General features: G+C 40.0%; 1 protein-coding gene across 3 annotated transcripts in view; it reads left to right on the plus strand.

The window, feature by feature from the left end:
• PAFAH1B2 (platelet activating factor acetylhydrolase 1b catalytic subunit 2) overlaps positions 1-19478 on the plus strand; it is a 28382-nt gene extending 8904 nt beyond the window's left edge. For all 3 annotated transcript variants that reach the window (XM_058686838.1, XM_058686840.1, XM_058686839.1), the window contains 4 exons: positions 8696-8785; positions 9605-9721; positions 11217-11339; positions 14998-19478. In XM_058686838.1, the coding sequence (XP_058542821.1) occupies positions 8696-8785; positions 9605-9721; positions 11217-11339; positions 14998-15276 (609 nt within the window). In that variant the 3' untranslated portion in view covers positions 15277-19478. The remainder of the gene's footprint in view (positions 1-8695; positions 8786-9604; positions 9722-11216; positions 11340-14997) is intronic.

Genomic DNA, 19478 nt, shown 5'->3' on the forward strand with positions numbered 1-19478 from the left:
GAATCCTGTCAGGCTGACTCCTGAGTCTTCTTGATGTTTTCCATTGTTTTTTAATGTTTATTTATTTTTGAGAGTGTGTGTGTGCAAGCATGCGAGCAGGGGAGGGGCAGAGAGAAGGAGACAGAATCCAAAGCAGGCTTCACACTACCAGTGCAAAGCCCCACATGGGGCTCAAGCCCACGAACCTGAGGTCACGACCTGAGCCAAAGTCAGACACTCAACCAGCTGAGCCACCCAAGTGCTCCTTCATTGTTTTTTAGCACTGTGTCTTCATATTCTTAACTTCTAATAGACTGTCACCACTTAGCCTTAACTATATTTAATCTTCACTTATTGGTTTGCTGCCATATTTCCTCTTTGAAATAACAAGTTCTATTATGATTTTAAGTACCCAAAGTTTTACATTTTAGTATTTAATGATTCTTTTTACACTCTTGATAATTATATAATATTCTTATGTTTTTGTCTTCCTAGACATAAAAATCAGTCTGTCAACCAGTTTATTTTGATTGGTAGTTAGTATTTTTTCAACTGTTCTTACATAGATCAATTGCTTGGTTATTCTTTCTTAATTTTTCTAGTTCGTTTGTGTCTTTAAAAACAGTATTATGACCGGCTGTGTGCTTATCAGTCACCCTAAAAAAATAAAATATTGCTAATAGAGTTGATGTTCTTTGTATACCCCTCAGTGATCATTTATTTTAATCTTTTTCCCACCTCCCATCCCCAAACCAGTATCCTAAATTTGGTGGGGATTTTTCGTGCGCTTACATGGTGTATATATAAAATTTCTAATTATATGTGTATAGAATTTTTACATATTTTTAAGCTTTTTATGTTTTTTAATGTATTTTTCTACAGTATATCGTGCATGTTAAAAGTGGAGCTGTAGTTTTTTCCTCTCTTTAAGTAGTATTTCATTGCTATATATGAAAATACCATTCAGGTATTTTTAGGTTATTTATAACTTTATTAAAGGTAGTAACTAGGGACACTGTCTCAAACTAATAAACTTTAAAAAAAAGCTTACATAGTATGGAAGGATGATTTTACTAAATATTAAAATACATCCCCAGGGGTGCATGGGTGGCTCAGTTGGTTTAAGTGTCTGACTCTGGGTTTTGGTTCAGGTCACGATCTCATGGTTTGTAGGATCAAGCCCTGTGTCGGGCTGTGTGCTGACAGCTCAGACCCTGCTTGGGATTCTTTCCCTCTCTCCCTCTCTCCCTCTCTCCCTCCTTCTTTTCTCTCACTCTCTCTCTCAAAATAAATAAACTTAAAAAAATATATATGTATGTAATATACACACACAGACACACACCCAGATCTTGGTTTCTAATTCTCCAATGAAAGGAGCCAGAGCTCCGTGGAGAAATGATTGCTTCTACAGCCAGAGCAAAGAAAATGAAAGATGAACCAGGAGTGTCTTGTAGTGCAAGAAAGCAAGTATTCAGAAAAGGAGGGGGGAAAAAGATGTGTGGCAAGAATATCACTGCAGTGACATGTCCTCAGCATGTCTCATGGAAGACCTGTGATACTGGTCTGTTTTGTTTGTTTTTTAAATTTTTTTAATGTTTATTTATTTTTGAGAGAGAGACAGAGTGTGAGTGGGGTAGAGGCAGAGAGAGAGGAAGACACACAATCCAAAGCAGGCTTCGGGCTCTGAGCACAGAGTCCGACACGGGGCTCAAACCCACGAACCTCTAGATCATGACCTGAGCCAAAGTCGGACGCTTAGCCGACTGAGCCATCCAGGAGCCCCTATACTGGTCTGTTTTAATGATATAGTCACTTTGACCACTTGAGGCCACCTGAAAGAGCGTTCAGGTGCAAAGTTGGACAACTTGAGCAACATAGTATTATTGGTTTGTAACTCAAGGATAAAATACGTATGAGTCCATTTTGCCATAAATAAGTGATTAGATAAATAGGAAATAAGGGACACATCTTCCTTAGAAAATAACTTGAGTTCATAAACGTGGGGGCTCCTGGCTGGCTCATCCAATAGAGCATGTGACTCTTGAAGAGTTTGAGCCCCAAGTTGAGTATAGAGGTTACTTAAAAATAAAATCTTTTAGGGGCGCCTTGGTGGCTCAGTCGGTTAAGCGTCCAGCTCTTGGTTTCGGCTGAGGTCATGATCTCATGGTTTCTGAGTTCAGGCCCTATGTCGGGCTTTGTGCTGGCAGTGCAGAGCCTGCTTGGGATTCTCTCTCTCCCTCTCTCTCTGCCCCTCCTGTGCTTGTGCTCTGTGTCTCTCTCAAATAAATAAACTTAAATTTTTTAAATAAAATATTTTATAAATAAGGAGGGAAGGAGAGAGGGAAAAGATATATCTCATTACAACACCACAGTAGTAATTACTATAGGGAAGGTCCATCAATGAATACTAGTAGGTACCACTTCCAGGGGAAACAGTGTATTTGCCTAGCTTCAGAAGTATCTCCCTGGAAATTACTTTGGTGTTTTTAACATTTGACTACATATTTTTTGATATCCCCTCCCTCCAGAAGGTAGAGCTCAATTTCCTCATCATTGTGAGCCGGATTAATGTCTTGTTTCTAACAAATACAGTATGGAAAGGAAAAATAATAAATGTATAGTGGAGAAATCTGGCAACCACCACCTTAACCAAATGATTAATGTTAACATCACCAGTTAATAAGTCGTGTTGATATTGTGTACTCCCTTCTGATACGATACAAGGGCACATCACCTCTGTGGTAGTCTTCCAGAATAATCCATCGCCTTCTATTCATGAGAAAATATCAGACCTTGATTGAGGGACATTCTATAAAACACCTGATACTAAACAGGTCAAGGACATGAAATACATGGAAAGACCCAGAAGGTGTCCCATCTTGGAAGACACCAAGAAGACATATATAGTAAATGCCATGTGATATCCTGAATTGGTCCTGGGAACAGAAAAAGGATATTAGTGGAAAAATTGGTGAGATCTGAGTAAACTTTTTTTTTTTTTTTTTTTTTAGGTAATCACTATACCCAGTGCAGGGCTCGAACTCATAACCCCGAGATGGAGAGTCAGGTACTCTACTGACTGAGCCAGCCAGGTGCCCCTGAGTAAAACTATTCTGGCTGATACCATTTACCAATGTTAATCTCTTAGTTCTGACCAGTGTACCATACTTAGGTAAGATGTTAACATTGGAAGAAGCTGAGTGGATATTGTATTATCTTTGCAACTCTTCTGTAGATCTAAAATTGTTTCAAAGCAAAACATTAAAAGAAAAAAAAAAACAAGGGGCTCAGTTGGTTAAGTGTCTGACTCTTGATTTTGGCCCAGGTCATGATCTAAGGGTCGTGAGATTGAGCTACGTGCTGGGCTCTGCACTGAGTGTGGAACCTGCTTAAGATCCTCTTTTTTCACTCTCTCCCCACCTCCCCCTGCCACCTCCCCTGCCTGCACGTGCTTTCACACTCTTTCTAAAAAAAAAAAAAAATCATGATTAAAACAAGTATTGATGTGATATTCAGTACTTCCTGTGAGGTATTGCCAAACTAGTGTACCACATATCAAGAAATACCTGGAACAGATGAACATGTTCCCAGGAATACAGTCAATAAAATCCAGACTATGGGAGATGTTATAGATCAAATGATCATATTTCTTAAAATATTTAAAAAATAAATTTGGGCGCCTGGGCGGCTCAGTTGGTTAAGCGTCTGACTTTGGCTCAGGTCATGATGTCACAGTTCGTGAGTTCAAGCCCTGCATCAGGCTCTGTGCTGACAGCTTGGAGCCTGGAGCCTGCTTGAGATTCTGTGTCTGTCTCTCTGTCTCGCTGTCTCTCTCTCTCTCTCCCTCTCTCTCCCTCCCCCTCTCTCCCCCTCCCCCTTCCTCTCTCCCTGTCCCCCCCCCCGTCTCAAAAATAAATAAACATTAAAAAAATTAAAAAATAAAAGTAAATTTGGGAGGTGGCAGGGGGAGTGGGAAACCTGTAGATTAAAAGATTTAATAGACAAGTTGGATCCTGACTTTTAAAAAAACTAAAATTTTTTTATGACTTGAATTTGAACACTGGTTATTTGTTGATATTAAAGACACCTCTGTTAATTTGGGAGAGTAGCATTGGTATTGTGGTTATTTTTTAAAACTCGGGGGCACCTTAGTGGCTTTGTTGGTTGAGTGTCTGACTCTCTGATTTTGGCTCAGGTCATGATCTCATGGTTCAACAGATCAAGCCCTGCCCTGAGAGTGGATCCTGCTTAAATCTTCCCTCGTCATTGCCCTCCCCTCCCTGCTTGTGTACACGCTCTCTCAAAAAACTTTTTTTTTTTTTTCCATTTTATTTGAGAGTGAGTGTGCATGCATGAGCAGGAGAGAGGCAGAGGGAGAAAGAATCTTAAGCAGGCTTCCGGCAGAGCAATCCAGGCATCCCCCCCCAAAACTTTTTTTAAGAGTTGCATAGTGACACTAGGGGGGCCTGGCTGGCTCAGTTGGAAGAGTATGCGACTCTTGATCTTGGGATCGTGAGTTCGAGCCCCATGTTGGGTGTAGAGATTACTTGAATAAACTTTAAAAAAAGGGTTATATAATGAAATATTTATACTAGTAATATAAATGGTATACTAAATATAAATAGAATAAATATAGAATGCTGTATACTGAGTTTGCTTAAAATAATCTGAGGGTAGGGGTCAGTAGTTTAGGGGATGACTGAAATAATAGTGGCCATGTGATGATTGCTGTAGCTGGTGATGAATACATGGAGGCTTGTTATATTTTCTCAGCTTTTGTGGATGTTTGGTATTTTTCATAATAAGATTTATTTAAGGGTGATACTGAAAGACTTGACTGTAGACAAATTTAATACAAATTGTATCAAAACATGTTAACCAGGAAAAGGCTCAGGAGCAGACTGAGGAAAATATTTGTAGTAAGTAATGCAGAAGAAGCGTTGATATTTTTTCTTATATCATCAGCAAAAATATCCTCCAAGTACCACTAGATAAGTAGTATCTCAATACATGACAGGAAGCGTTTCACTTTTTGTTCCCAAAAAGTACAGATTAAATTAATGAGAAAGGAGGGAGAGGGAGGGAGATATACTAATATCCAATGTTGGTGCAAGATGGTAAAATTAGTTCTGATAAAGTGCTAGAGTCAGTACAGATACAGCCCTTTTTGTTAACGACCTGGAAATGTATCTGGGATCCACAAATGTGCTCATCTCCTTTCACCTAGGAATTCCCAACATGTACAAAATTGGATATGTGTACATTTCCTCATCACAGGAAAGAGGACACTACTGGCAAGTCTGTCAGTAGGAAAACTTTAAAAAATGGGTGTGTCAGGGGCGCCTGGGTGGCGCAGTCGGCTAAGCGTCCGACTTCAGCCAGGTCACGATCTCGCAGTCCGTGAGTTCGAGCCCCGCGTCGGGCTCTGGGCTGATGGCTCGGCTCGGAGCCTGGAGCCTGTTTCCGATTCTGTGTCTCCCTCTCTCTGACCCTCCCCCGTTCATGCTCTGTCTCTCTCTGTCCCAAAAATAAAAAAAAATAAAAAAATTAAAAGTTGAAAAAAATAAAAAATGGGTGTGTCAGTGGATTTGTTGAGTAGGATGTTATGTGGCTGTTAAAAATTATGGTCATGAAAGTCACGTAGCTATGTAGGAAAATGCTTCTAGTGCAGTGTTAACTGCAGCTACAGTGGCCACGGTTCATGGGGCACCTGCTGGGTGTCAGCCAAAAGCTGTCTCTCTTTCCTAAACCTTTCCTCTCCATACTCTGCAACAGGTGTGGGATGCCTGGCTGGTTCAGTCAGTAAGACGTGAGACTCTTGATCTCAGGGTCATGAGTTTGAGGCCCATACTGAGCATGGAGGCTTTTTTATTTTTTAATTAAAAAAAAAAGTTACCAGCAGAAGAGCATATGTGGAAAACAAGTGTCAGGTTATATTGCTTTCTGGGCTAGAACGTAGACAAGTAGAATTTGAACATATTCTGTTCTGTCTCCAAAGCTATTGTGCTAGAAGGAGGTATACATAACACATACAAAACTTAAAAAAAAAAAAGACATGTTAGAGGCACGTGGAAAAATGGCAAGAAGAGGGGCGCCTAGCTGGCTCAGTCAGTGGGGCGTGTGACTCTTGATCTTGGAGTCGTGGGTTCGAGCCCCATATTGGGTGTGGAGCCTATTTTAAAAAAGAAATAAAATAATTTTTCTTAGTAGCAAGAATAAAATACCCCGAAACAGTAATAGTTATGGGTTAAGATGATACAATTTGAAGTGCTTTGATCTTTCTATTTTTCCAAACTTACTGTAGCTACTTTTGTACTTAAAAAGAAAATATAGAGTACCGGAACCTTTAGAACAACAGAGCTTAAATTCCATGACCTTCTAGAAGCATGAACTATTTTATTGGTATTGAGAGGTAGTTAGTACTGTAGTACCTCAGTGGAGAGGTGATGTGTTGTGGAAGTGTACCTGCTCACCAGCTGAAGTTTTATTCTTGCCCATCTTATCCCTTCAGTTTAAAACGACTTGCTGAGGGGCGCCTGGGTGGCTCAGTCGGTTAAGCGTCCGATTTCAGCTCAGGTCGTGATGTCAGTCGTGGGTTCGATCTCCACGTCGGGCTCTGTGCTGACAGCTCAGAGCCTGGAGCCTGCTTCAGATTCTGGGTCTCCATCTCTCTCTGCCCCTCCCCTGCACATGCTTTGTCTCTGTCTCAAACATTTAAAAAAAAATTTTTTTAACTAAAAAATATTGAAACAACAGTCATTTAAAAAGCTTTTTTAATTTTTTAAAATGTTTATTTTTGAGAGAGTGAGAGTGCACACAAGCGGGCGAGGGGCAGAGAGACAGGGGAACAGAGGACCCCAAGCGGGCTCCGTGCTGACAGCAGAGAGCACCATGTAGGGCTCAAACTTGCGAACCTTGAGATCATGACCTGAAGCCGGACGCTAAACCGACTGAGCCCCCGGGTGCCCCCCAAAAATTGTGTACAAAGACGTGGATGCAAAAAAAGGAAAATCGGTCTCAAATCCTATCACCCTAAGGAGCAACTCTTTAATAAATTGTTAAAATTATTTCCAGAAGTATTTTTGTATTTTCACCCAGAGCAGATGAGTATCTCTGATTCACTGCATTGTTGTCTGTTCTGATATTAGCAGAAATACTTCAACATAACTGTACCTTAATTACTAAGGGAAGCATCGTTGAACGTAGAGCTTGAAAAAAAAGGGACAGCATTCAGACCTGTCTGTTGCCTAAAGCATCATGTAAATTTGTTTTGGGGATGAATATAGAAACTTAAACTATGTCCTTTAGCATCAGTGAGTAAAATCCATTTTAAAAGTGTCTTGTCAGGGGCACCTGGGTGGCTTAATCGGTTAAGCATCTGACCTTAACTCAGGTCACAATTTCACAGTTCATGGATTCGAGTCCCCTGTCGGGCTCTGTGCTGACAGCTCAGATCCTGGAACCTGCTTTGGATTCTGTGTCTCCCTCTCTCTCTGTCCCTCTCCTGCTCACGCTCTGTCTTTCAAAAATAAACGTTAAAAAAAAAGTTTTTTTTTTTTAAATTAAAAATAAATAAATAAAAGCGTCTTGTGCCTTGGCAACAGAGAGAAGTGGACTAGGTCCACAGTCACCACTACTTACAGGCTTGGATCAGACTGAGAAAGGCTTGAGTCCCACTTTGCCATTGTCTCATATTTGGAGGTTAACAGACATTTTCAAAGGGCACATTACAAACATGCAAATAGGGTCTTCTAGGTGGCTCAGTCGGTTAAGATCTAACCGTCGATTTCGGCTCAGGTCAGGAGCTCATGGTTGTGGGGCTGAGCCCTGTGTCAGGCTCTTGTGTTGAGTGTGGAGGCTGTTAAACATTCTCTCCCCACCCCCCTTAAAGAAAAATCCCAATAAAACACATGATTCTAGATTGGGTCCTAGTTCAATAAAAGAGATGTAATACTTTATCCAAGTCTTGGAACAATTGGAAAGATTGAGTATGGACTGAATATTAGATGTTACAGGATTATTGTTCATTTTCTTAGAGGTGATAATACTTTTGTGGATTTATAGGAGACTTTCCTTACTCGTGCTGAAATATTGAAAGGTGAAGAATCACAGCATTTGCAGCTTACCTTCAGATGGTTCAGCAAACAAACAGATAAAGTAAAAATGTTATTGTCAAATATAGGTGGAGGATGTACAGGTGTTTATTGTACTGTGGCTTTTCTGTATATTTGAAACTGTCTTAAAAAGTTTGAGGAGGGGCGCCAGGGTGGCTCAGTCAGTTAAGTGTCCCACTTTGGCTCATGGTTCTTGAGTTCAAGCCCCGTGTCAGGCTCTGTGCTGTCAGCTCAGGGACTGGAGCCTGCTTCGGATTCTGTGTCTCCCTCTCTCTCTGCCCCTCCCCTGTTCATGCTGTATCTGTCTGTCGTCTCTCTTGAAATATTTTTTTTAAAAAATTTTAAGTTTGAGGAAAAGATAAACTTGTAAACAACATGTTAAATGTATTTTTTTTAGTCTGGTTTGAGTAGAATTGCAGTTTTCTTGAGCCTATTAGAATAATCAGTGTGGTAAGGGTGGGAAGAAAGTTCCAGTAGTTAATCACAGACAGGCTAAATAGAATGTTTAACAACACAGTAACTTGATGGACAACTGTTCTGTCTAGGCAAAGACGTCTCACAGAGAAGATGCCAGTTTCTAATTTCTCTCTTTGTTGAACCAGCACAACAGATTTGTCCTGGACTGTAAAGACAAGGAACCTGATGTGCTGTTTGTGGGGGACTCCATGGTGCAGTTAATGCAGCAGTACGAGGTAAGGCCGACGTGGCAAGGGTGCATCTTGGCTACGAAGGTAAATCTGTTCATTGCTAGCAAACTTTCATTCTGAGCCGAACCTGAAAGACTTCTTCGTGACAGTTTAGAAAAGCTCCAATTCAGAGTATGAGGGAGGTCAGTCCTACATAATGGGATTCTTTGTGCCCCCAAGCGTGAGGAGACAGAATTTAGCATTGTTTGTAACTCCGCTCTCGTTTTTGCCTTGGCTTCCGAGAACCTTCTCTATTTTATTTATTTATTTATTTATTTATTTATTTATTTATTTATCTATCTATCTATCTATCTATCTATCTATTTATATTTGTCCTAGTTGTGATTCTCAATTGTTAAGATTTTTGTTTGACCATTTCCTTATTTTGTGTGTTTTTGTGGGGAGCTGTTCCACGTCTTTTTTTTTTTTTTAAGGTTTTCACTCTTCCAAGGGCAGTTGAAAGGAAAAGATAGCTTAATTTCCTTCTGGCTCCAGCACTCTAAATTTCTTCCTCCCGTATTTCTACTTCATCCTGTTCCTTTAGATACTTGAGTAAAGGGAAGGGAGAGCTAACTGAGCTGGCACCTTGGGCATAATGCTGGTACCTCCTAAGGGGCACCGGGGGGCACTGGGACGCAGTTCTCCGGCCAAGGTGGCAGGCTGCCCGAGAAGTGAGTGATGCGGTGCCCTGCGAACACAAGTTTGAACACATAACATTTGAACACACAAGAGGGAAATTGTTCTTTTAGGTACCTCGCGACACATTGTAGTTGAGGGATTTTATTTCCCACTCAGTTGAAATAAAGCCAGTTTTTCTCTTTTTAGATATGGCGAGAGCTTTTTTCCCCACTTCATGCACTGAATTTTGGAATTGGGGGAGATACAACCAGACATGTTTTGTGGAGACTCAAGAATGGAGAACTGGAGAACATTAAACCTAAGGTGAAGTGAAACTTAATTTTTAGACTATCTTTTAATCTTGGGTCTTTTCCCAAGATGAGTTAAATTGAAACTGCTAGTAGAAACAAATTACTTTTTTTTAAAGCATTATTTTGCTATTGTCTTTGCTTTGTGCCCATTTAGATAAATAATATCGTCCTTGCTTCAGAATGTGCCAAATGCCTACTAAGAATTTGGGGCATTGCTTGCTCAGGTTGTATTGGTAATTGTTAATAATGCCCTTTTTCAGCGGTAGGAAGGGATTTAATGCTTTCCTGTAGACCTGAAAGCAGGGTGTGTGGGAGACTTCCCAGAAGGGGGCCAAGGCCGCTGTGCCACCATTCACTTCAGGAAGGAATTTTGCATCTGGTTTATCCATGTAAACACATTACATGTGTAGTCGAGGCCTCCCAAGTTTTTCTGAAGGAAATCTGAAGCACATGTGGACAAATGTTCACCATAAACATGTTCCCAGTAACTGAACACATTATAAATGTCCTGAGTTGGCACACTGCATATTTTTTTCAGTCCTAAACAAAGAAAAAATACTCAAAACTGATAACAGTTGCCTTTGTTGAAAATATTTTACTTTTTGCCTTTCTAATAGAAAAACTCCTCCATGTTCCTGTCTTTTGTGACAGGGTGGAAAGTTACGTTGGGTCATATAGTAAAATGTATGTCTCTAGGTGACGGCCACTTTATAAATTTTTTTTTTTTTAATATTTATTTTTGAGAAAGAGAGAGAGTGACAGAGCACAAGCAGGGGTGGGTTAGAGAGAGAGGGAGACGCAGAATCTGAAGCAAGCTCCAGGCTCCAGGCTCTGAAGTGTCAGCACAGAGCCCGACCTGGAGCTTGAACCCATGAACGATGAGATCATGACCTGAGCTTTTTTTTTTTTTTTTTTAAATAAAGAGGAAAAACTTGAAACTGCATCCAGCTTCCAGCCCAGCAACTCTTTTTCCTTGAGTACAACTGTGTATTTACTTCTACCAGTTACACTCCCTTGGGTACTTTTGTTATTTTTTTCTGGAAGATACTTCTAGTATGGTAGGAGTTACAGATATTTTCCCCTGCCTTTCTTAGATTTCACTTTATTTTAGTATTTTTTTAAGACATGCAGTGTTTTTATACAGTTGAATTTGTTATCTTTTTTTGTACAGTTTCTGGAGTTTAAGAGGTTAGCTCTCAACTCCACAATGATGAAAGAATTCTCTCATTTCTTCTTAGTACAGTTGTACTGCTTCAGAATTGATCTGCTTGGAATTTATCCTGGGATATATGAGGCCTTAAATCAGTATTTGAGGGTGGCTGCTCAGTTGAAGTTCTCCACTACCATTTGACAAGTTCATCTTTCCTTCCTTTGATTTTTGAAATAAGATTTTTATCTACATATTGATAAATATTTTTATCAAAATATTAGGTTTTTATCTAAACATTCCTCTTTTCCTGGCTCTTTATCCCTGCCCTCCTCCCCCCTTTTTTCCCCCTCAATTATAGGTCATTGTTGTCTGGGTAGGAACAAACAACCACGAAAATACCGCCGAAGAAGTAGCAGGTGGAATCGAGGCCATTGTACAACTTATCAACACAAGGCAGCCGCAGGCCAAGATCATTGTATTGGTATGTAGTCTTTGGTGGGTAGAGTCTTTGATGTCATTAAGTCAGGTGAGGAATGTTTTTAGATATATGATCACTCGTGAAAGAGAGACTGTTTAGGTGGAAGCAGTTTATGATAGTCCTGAGGGGGCTCTTCTTTGATATGTCCCATTGTCTTACCAGTTTCATCATTTCCCAGACCAGCTGTGGGGGTCATCTCTTACCTGCTCATCCTTGTTTAGATGTGGAAATTGTCTTTGTTGCCTCAGGTAGCAACATTCTGATAGTGTTCAAAATTGCATATGAAACTAGTCCTAGTCCTAAATCTGTTTTTGTTAGACTTGGGTTTGGATTAGTTTAGGTGTGTTGTTCATCCCTTTATCTGTTAAATGTGGTGTATTTATTAAAATCTCTGAGGTCTCTAAAACATCAGCGATTCTGTTAGCAAGAAGATGGGTACTTTATAGTCTTACCCTATCAGAGAGTGCTACACTTTGTGGAGATTAAAGCATTAAATCTTCGTGGTCTCAGAGATAAACAGCTGTCTATTTCAGTGTAAAAGTTTATCTGTAGATACTCTTAGCAACACTAAAAATAGCAAAACTAAAAATGTATGTTTTTGTGGAATCTCATAGGTATTCAGTTTTTTAATGAGATGATGTTAAGATATTTATCCAACAAACGTGAAGATCACTATGTACAAGGCACTGTTCTGGGTCTTGAGCCTACAAAAATAAATAAGACCTTGTTCCTGTCAGGGAGCTGTCAGTCTGGTCTAGTGGTAGATGGACGTAGCAATATGAAGAGAGAATTAGTACACTGTATGCTAAGGGGAGAATAGGTGTATTCTAGACACAAAAGCTGAAATCTGACTTTAGTTTTAAAGAATTCATTCGTCTCCAGACAAATGGGGAAAGGAAAGAAAAGGCATTACAGGTCGGGGGAAAAAGGATGGAAGGCATATATACCTAGGTGTGTGTTTGTTGGGTGAGTGAAGGAGGGTGCTTGAAGAATTTTGGGCTGTCTTCGATTAAAGTTTAAGACTGGGTTGGTGAGCAGAAGGAGGCCACAGCCAGGTCAGGTAGTGATTTGTATGGCTAGATAAGAGTGTAGATTTTATCTTCCTGGTGCTGGGAAGCCATATCTTATTTTATTTTTTTATTACATTCTTTTTTATATCCTTGCTCTAGTCCAGAAAGGATTGCATTGTGGTTAAAGAGTCCACCTCTGAAGTACAGGGCCTGGTACATAATAGTTGCTCAAGATGTATTAGTTGCATCAGTGTTGCTGAATGAATTCTCCATAAATAAATAGTCTTTGTTGCAGCCAGACTTTTAAATTGGATGTACGCTGGTGTTGTCTGCAACACTAAAACATTGGCCATACTCTGAATCACTGAATGGGCCCATAATTGTATAAGCCATTGAATATAATAGCACTAATCCTGTGACAGTTGGGAGAACTGTGTGGAGATTGGATTTATGATGTATTTAAGTGAAAATTCCAAATGCTAAACCATATGTGCATTATATTTAGAGTTACTTAAAATACGGTTTACCCTCGAACAACATGGGGGCTAGGAGCATTGACCCCCATACGGTTCAAAATCCGCATGTAACTTTGGATTCCTTCAAAACTTAGCTACTAACAGTCTGTTGATCAGAAGCCTTGCTGATAAGCAGTCATTTAACACGTACTCGTATGTTACGTGTATTACATACTGTATGCTTACAAGAAAACTAGTGGAAAGAAAATGTTACTAAGAAAACCCTAAGAGAAAATACATTTCCAGTACTGTACTCTATCAGAAAAAATTTGTGAATAAGTGGACTTGTGCACTTCAAACTTGTTGTTCCATGATCTGCTATAGTTGTCACATGGTGAAGAGATTGGGAGCATATTTTTCTTTTTTGTTTCTTTTAACATAATGTTTTGGCAGTTAAAAAAAAATTTTTTTTTAATTTTTATTTATTTATTTTGAAAGAGAGAAAAAGAAAGAGAAAGAATCGCAAGCAGGCTCCACACTGTCAGCCCAGAGCCCCACGTGGGCCTCAAACTCCTGAATCGTGAGATTGTGACCTGAGCCAGAATCAAGAATGAGACACTTAACCAACTGAGCCGCCTAGGTGCCCCAGTATTGTAGCAATTATTAATTATTACAGGGGAAAAAAATCACATGGCATACCTTTGATACTCTCATATTAAGGAAAATGCTATGCAAATACATAAGCTGCTTTTCTCATCCTGGCTTGAAAATCCCAGTAGGTATGGTCCCTGTTCTTAAGGTGTAATCATTTCTTACGGCTTTGACTGCCATGATATTCTTTGAATGACAGAACAAGTATGTATTTGCTGTTCACTGGTCATCCTTCTTGGTTGCTCATATCTCAGCCAGATTTGGCTCATTGTGAGCATTGAGGGTAGTTCTTTTTTTGTTAACTGTCAGATGCAAAGCCTTATACTTCTAACAGTTCTGTAAACTAGGGTTTAGGCTTGACTTCATCTGTGAAATTTTTGAGGCGCTTAACAAGGGAACTATATAGTCACAATAAATTGGTAACCACGGCGCCAACATTTGGTGAAAAAAATTATAGCAGACATGACCAAGTACTTACTTTAGCATGAAGCGTTTTTTTTTTTTTCTTTTAGTAGAATACCCACAGAAAATCTATTTTTGTGAAATAATCCCTCTTAGGAGAAATGAGTGGAAAGTTTTTTGCCTAAATAACAAAAACTTGCTATGTGGTATCATTGGCTATAAACCAATAAAAGGTTGTCTGACAATAATTTTATAATAGGATCAATTTCTATAAAAGGACATTCCTAGTTTGAGATGATAAAACCTTGCTCTTGCGGTATAAGCATAGACTTTCATGGACCATGGGAGGACAGACATGTGATTTATCTAAAAGTTAGATGATTCACATAAGTTAAAAATGAATTTTAGAAAACATCTGTTTTATTCTAGCAAACATGAAGTGACTTTGATTTTTTAAGACCACATTTGTCCCATCTCTGTTTCTCATGTGCAGTAGTATGGGTTCCATGTAACATTAATAAATACATGTGTATTTGAGCTAGATGATTCTGATGACTGTAGGGAAAATGAATTGAAGGGAAGACCAGTCAGGAGACTTTACGTTAACTGAGTGAATAGTGGTAACTTTCCTAGCCATAGCAGCATGTATAATCAGAATGGAGAAAAAAAAAATTGAAAATACTGAGAATGCAAAAGCTGAGTAATTGAATGATAAATAGGGAAGGTATGTGGAATGAGAGACTCAGGGATGTTAGAATGACAGTTGATACAGAGGATGTAGTAGGAGCATATTGTGGGGAGACGATGATGAATTGCTTTCGGACATGTCAAGTTGGGAGTGCCTCAGGAATGCTCAAGTTCGGTTTTGAGCTAGAGTGTTCGTAGTGGGCCAAGGACAAGACCCTGACCTGAAGACTACCAACAGTTAAGGGACAGGAGGAGGAAGAGGAACTTGTGAAAAAACTGAGAAGGAATGGTCAGAGAACTTCCACCAACAGCAGTCTAGTCCAGTGTTTGAGAACTCAGAGTGTCAAAAGGTGCCAAATGGAACGGTTCTTCTAGGAGTAACTGAAATCACAGATAAATAAGAAGGGAAAAACCAGTGACTCTTCTCATCTTCTGTTCTTCTCTGCTTTGCTCCAGGGTTTGTTACCTCGAGGTGAGAAGCCCAACCCTTTGAGGCAAAAGAATGCCAAGGTGAACCAGCTCCTCAAGGTTTCCCTGCCGAAGCTTGCCAACGTTCAGCTCCTGGATACAGATGGGGGCTTCGTGCACTCGGACGGTGCCATCTCCTGCCACGACATGTTTGATTTTCTGCATCTCACGGGAGGGGGCTACGCAAAGATCTGCAAACCCCTGCATGAACTGATCATGCAGTTATTGGAGGAAACACCTGAGGAGAAACAAACCACCATTGCCTGACTGGCTCCCATCAGTGTTAATAGCACCCAGCTTCCTCAGATCAGTTATATCACTGGCACTACAGAATCCTTCTCTTTCTTAAGGCACTTTGCATTGTAGAATGTTCCTGGATGTTCATATCTAGTGTTTGAAGGGAGGAGGGATTTAAACTGGTCCTGTACATAGAAGGTTTGTTTGACACAGGAGAAAAATTAGCCAAGGAAGATTGTTGTTTAAATTCGTTTGAAACCAGAAGGGGACTTTTTAGTTGTATGTGTGACATTTTCATTCAGTTATCACTGTTTTTCCTAGGACAACATCAAGCCTAAGTACTGAACAAAATGAAGATTTTTTTCTTGGCCTTTCTTTCTATGGATTATGTCATATATACTAATGATCAGGATCACACCTACTTGGCTTTAAAACAGATGTTTTTTCCAGTTTTTAAGGTTCATAATTTAGCCTTTTGTTTTTAGTTTGTTTTACTCATATGTATTTGCCACATTTTTTTTAACTTACAGCATCAGATTGAACGTGCTTGTCACTCAAATATGGGAGATGCTATGGTTACAAGTGAATTTGTTCCACTCTGTTAATCTTTCCCGTGTTTAGCAGTGGAAGATAGGTTTTGCCCCATTTGGGGGACTCTGCGGAGGGTATTATTTTTATGCTGCTGAATATCATGTCTATAATAGACCCATGCATGCAGCCTTTCCTCCCTATTTCCCCTCATCCCCTCTTTTTTTTTTGGGGGGGGGGAGCCCTTGTTGACATTACAAGCTTTTAACACATTTTCGACCTAGGAGCTCTGTTGCTGGAAGTGTAAGTCCCCAGTCAGTCACTCTCATGATGTTACTGATGTGCAACTCGTCCTTGTGAGGTGTTCTGTGCATAGAGTCTGTGTCGTGCTATCCATGTGCAGAGTTCTGTTTGTTTTTTGTTTTTTTTTTTTTTCCTGTAAAATATGTTACAGTTTCCTTTTTTGGAAAAAAAAAAACCCAGAACTCTATTTTCCATTCCATAAGCCTTGACATTATTTCAAGTTTTATAGTATCTTAAGATGTATATTTTATTTTTTCATTGGCTTAGTTTTTAAATTATAATCAGTCCAGAAAAATTTGGCCTTTCCTTATGGGCAAACAAACGGAGCTGCTTTTCAGAACAGACATTTCTGCCTTGATCCCACCATTTTAGTGAAAAAGAACTAGGTTTGTTTAACTTTCAGGTTTTCTCCTTAGAGTATTTTCACCTGAAAATTTCTTCCAAGAGAGCTCTTTATAATCCTGTTGGTTTGCTTGAGCTACAATAACTGCCATTTAAAAAATAATGGGATGATACATGGTTTATTGTTTGGTATACCTATGGAGTATGTACAAACTGGATCTACAAACAGATACTTTAAACTGGACCAGGTGGGTACTGGAGTAACCTTTTAACACGTGCTCTGCACAGATTCTGCTTAACGTTCAAGTTCAGTGACTAAGGCTGAAGCTCGATGATCTGCTTGCAAGGCAAATGCTTTTGTGAGTTGGAGGGGGTTGCCGATTTGAGCATGGAGCCACTTGTGATTGAGAAGGATAGAGAACTTGGGCTGATGTTTTCTTGTAAAGCCTCTTTCTAGGAATATTTTTTCCGTCTTATTTTTAGTCTTTTTATTTTTTTTTTTTTAATACATTTCTGAATGTATCATGTCTTCACTAATGACAGAAAGTACATGTGATGTTTACTAGACTCGTTTCCCACATTAAAGTTCCCTCTTCTGTTTTGAGTAGCCCGGATTCTTGAGTTTTTCAGGACAGGTTCTTTCTTAGCTAGGCGTTGTTAGGCATTGTTCTAAGGAGGAGATTTAATAAAGCCAGAAGTTTGTCTGTAAAAAGACCATTTCTTCAGGTCTTTTTCCGTTTGTCAGAGGGCGGGAGTGTCGTCCAAACAAATCCCTTAGGTGATTCCTGCAGCATGCGCTTTTAGTTTCCCTCTTGACTAAGAATCAAATATCCCTTTGTGAGCTGGTCTTCAGCTCCTTTGCTTATGTGTGTAAACCTCGGGTGTTACTACATTTTATACCTACCAGAGCTATTCGAGCAATAGTATTTGAACCACTAGCCTTTTAAATAAAAGTCTGCCCCGTTGCTAATGTGCAGATACTGAGTCCACTTTGATTTCTTGCCAGCTTTCTCTGCACTGCTTTAGGCAGGAAGTGTTCATCTGTTTTTCTTTGACATCCCTGTTTGCTACAATGACAGAACTTAATGCTTACCCTTTGGATTTCTTGCTCACTTTTCATGTATATGTAAACTTAATGCACTGTCCAAGTGAAATGTCTTAGTTGTCATTGTGATTAAGGGGCCAACTTTCCAGACAGCTAGCAGAGGTGTTCTGATCCTCCCCCCAGCAAGTTTTAATTCCTTTGCCCACCCATTCCCGATATCCTAGCCGGCAGCCGGTGATGGCATTGTAGATTCTGCGGTCACATTGTGAATGTGGCAGGTGGAGGATGTACTGCCAACACTGACCTAAGGCATGTTGTTTTGCTGCCTACGTCTTCTGGACTGCCATGGGCAGTGGTGTAGCTCCCACTTTGGGTCTTTTTGGACTGTTGGGGGCATCTGTCTAAACCTGAATCTTCTGTGAGAAACCTTAATCCGACACAACAAATCTTGAGTAGCTCATGCCCTTCTCTTAATAATTCTGTCTCTTGTTGTTTCAAAACAAAACAAAACACAACTTTTTTTTTTAAACTTTTTTTTAACCTAGTCGCTGTTTACAGTTGTATGCTAAAAGCCTGAAATACTGTCTGTGCTGTGGTGTATGAGCATTGCCAATTTTATATTTATTGCAGTGAAGAAGAAACTGAAAATATATGAAAATGAGGAGCATGTCCACGCTCCAAAATCCGTGTGGGTGCATGTGGGAGAAGTGAGTTGGGGTCTCTGGAAAGGAGGCTTTTTGGAGTGGGTCTCCTGCTTCTCCTTGGTGTTCCTGCTTGGGGATCACTGCTGCTAGCTGACTGGGCCTCCCCAACAGAAGTTTGTGACTCTGCTTTGGCGAAGTTTCATTGACTAGTAGAACTCATTCTGTTTTAGTGCATATTTCAATATAAATGTAAACATTTCACTCAAACTTGCTCATGTCTTTCTGTCTCCTTTATCAAAAGTTTGGATTCCAGTGGAGGGGGAAAAAGGCATCCCTTTTCCCCCTACCTTATCACAAGCACATTGGATACTTAGATCATCTGCTGCTTTTCTGGGGAACTGAATGTACTGAGCTGACCATCATCACATCTCAGGGCTGTGGGAGGGTAGGGTGGGCTGAGCAGATAGGAGGAATTCTAAGTAGATACATGGGAAAATTGTCAAAGGAAGTGTCTCCGATTGGTTATGAGTATCTGGCAGTTAAAGAATTGATTCTTAAACCGTTACACTGACCTTTTGGTCATTTCTCCTAATTTCAATCTTTAGGGTTTATTCACATTAAACTTCTAATTTCCACTGTCTCTCTATTCCTCATACTAATAATCCTCAGTTTTCTTGTTTACACTTTAGAATATCTCTTTCCACTACTGCCCCCAGCATGAACTTGAGTGCTTCAGGTTAATTGGACTATTCTGAGCTCCTGTGCCATCTAGGGAGAAGGTCCTCAGGATAATATTTATATCCTACATCTAATACGTAGGGTGTATCCAACCCATTTTATTGTTGATGGAGAGGCCCAGGGAGGTATGTATGATATCCATTTGAGGAGTCCTGTAATTTCATTGGTTGAGCTGGGATTTGAATCCAGCTTTATGTGATTTCAGAGTCCTTGCCTTTGCCATTACTCATTCAGTCTGGGGTATCTTTTGAGCTATAGATTCTGATTCACTGGGTTCATGACAGATACATCCCTAGTTGCCTTCCAGTTGAAGGTCCTGGCAATTAAGTGACAGCAGCTTCCTTCAGTCTTTCCTGCAGCCAGTATAATCCTCTTCAGTTCCATCTTCCACATGGTCACACAATTACTAGAATTTATTTAAAGTTAATTACCAGGGCACCTGGGTAGCTCAGTTGGTTAAGCGTCCAACTTGGGCTCAGGTCGTGATCTCGTGGTTTGTGGGTTTGAGCCCCACGTCGGGCTCTGTGCTGACAGCTCAGAGCGTAGAGCCTGCTTTGGATTTTGTGTCTCTTTCCTTCCCCCGCCCCAGTCACACACACTCTCAAAAATAAATGAATAAACATTAAAACTAA

Source organism: Neofelis nebulosa, chromosome 10 (assembly GCF_028018385.1).
Source record: "Neofelis nebulosa isolate mNeoNeb1 chromosome 10, mNeoNeb1.pri, whole genome shotgun sequence".
Lineage (NCBI taxonomy): Eukaryota > Metazoa > Chordata > Mammalia > Carnivora > Felidae > Neofelis > Neofelis nebulosa.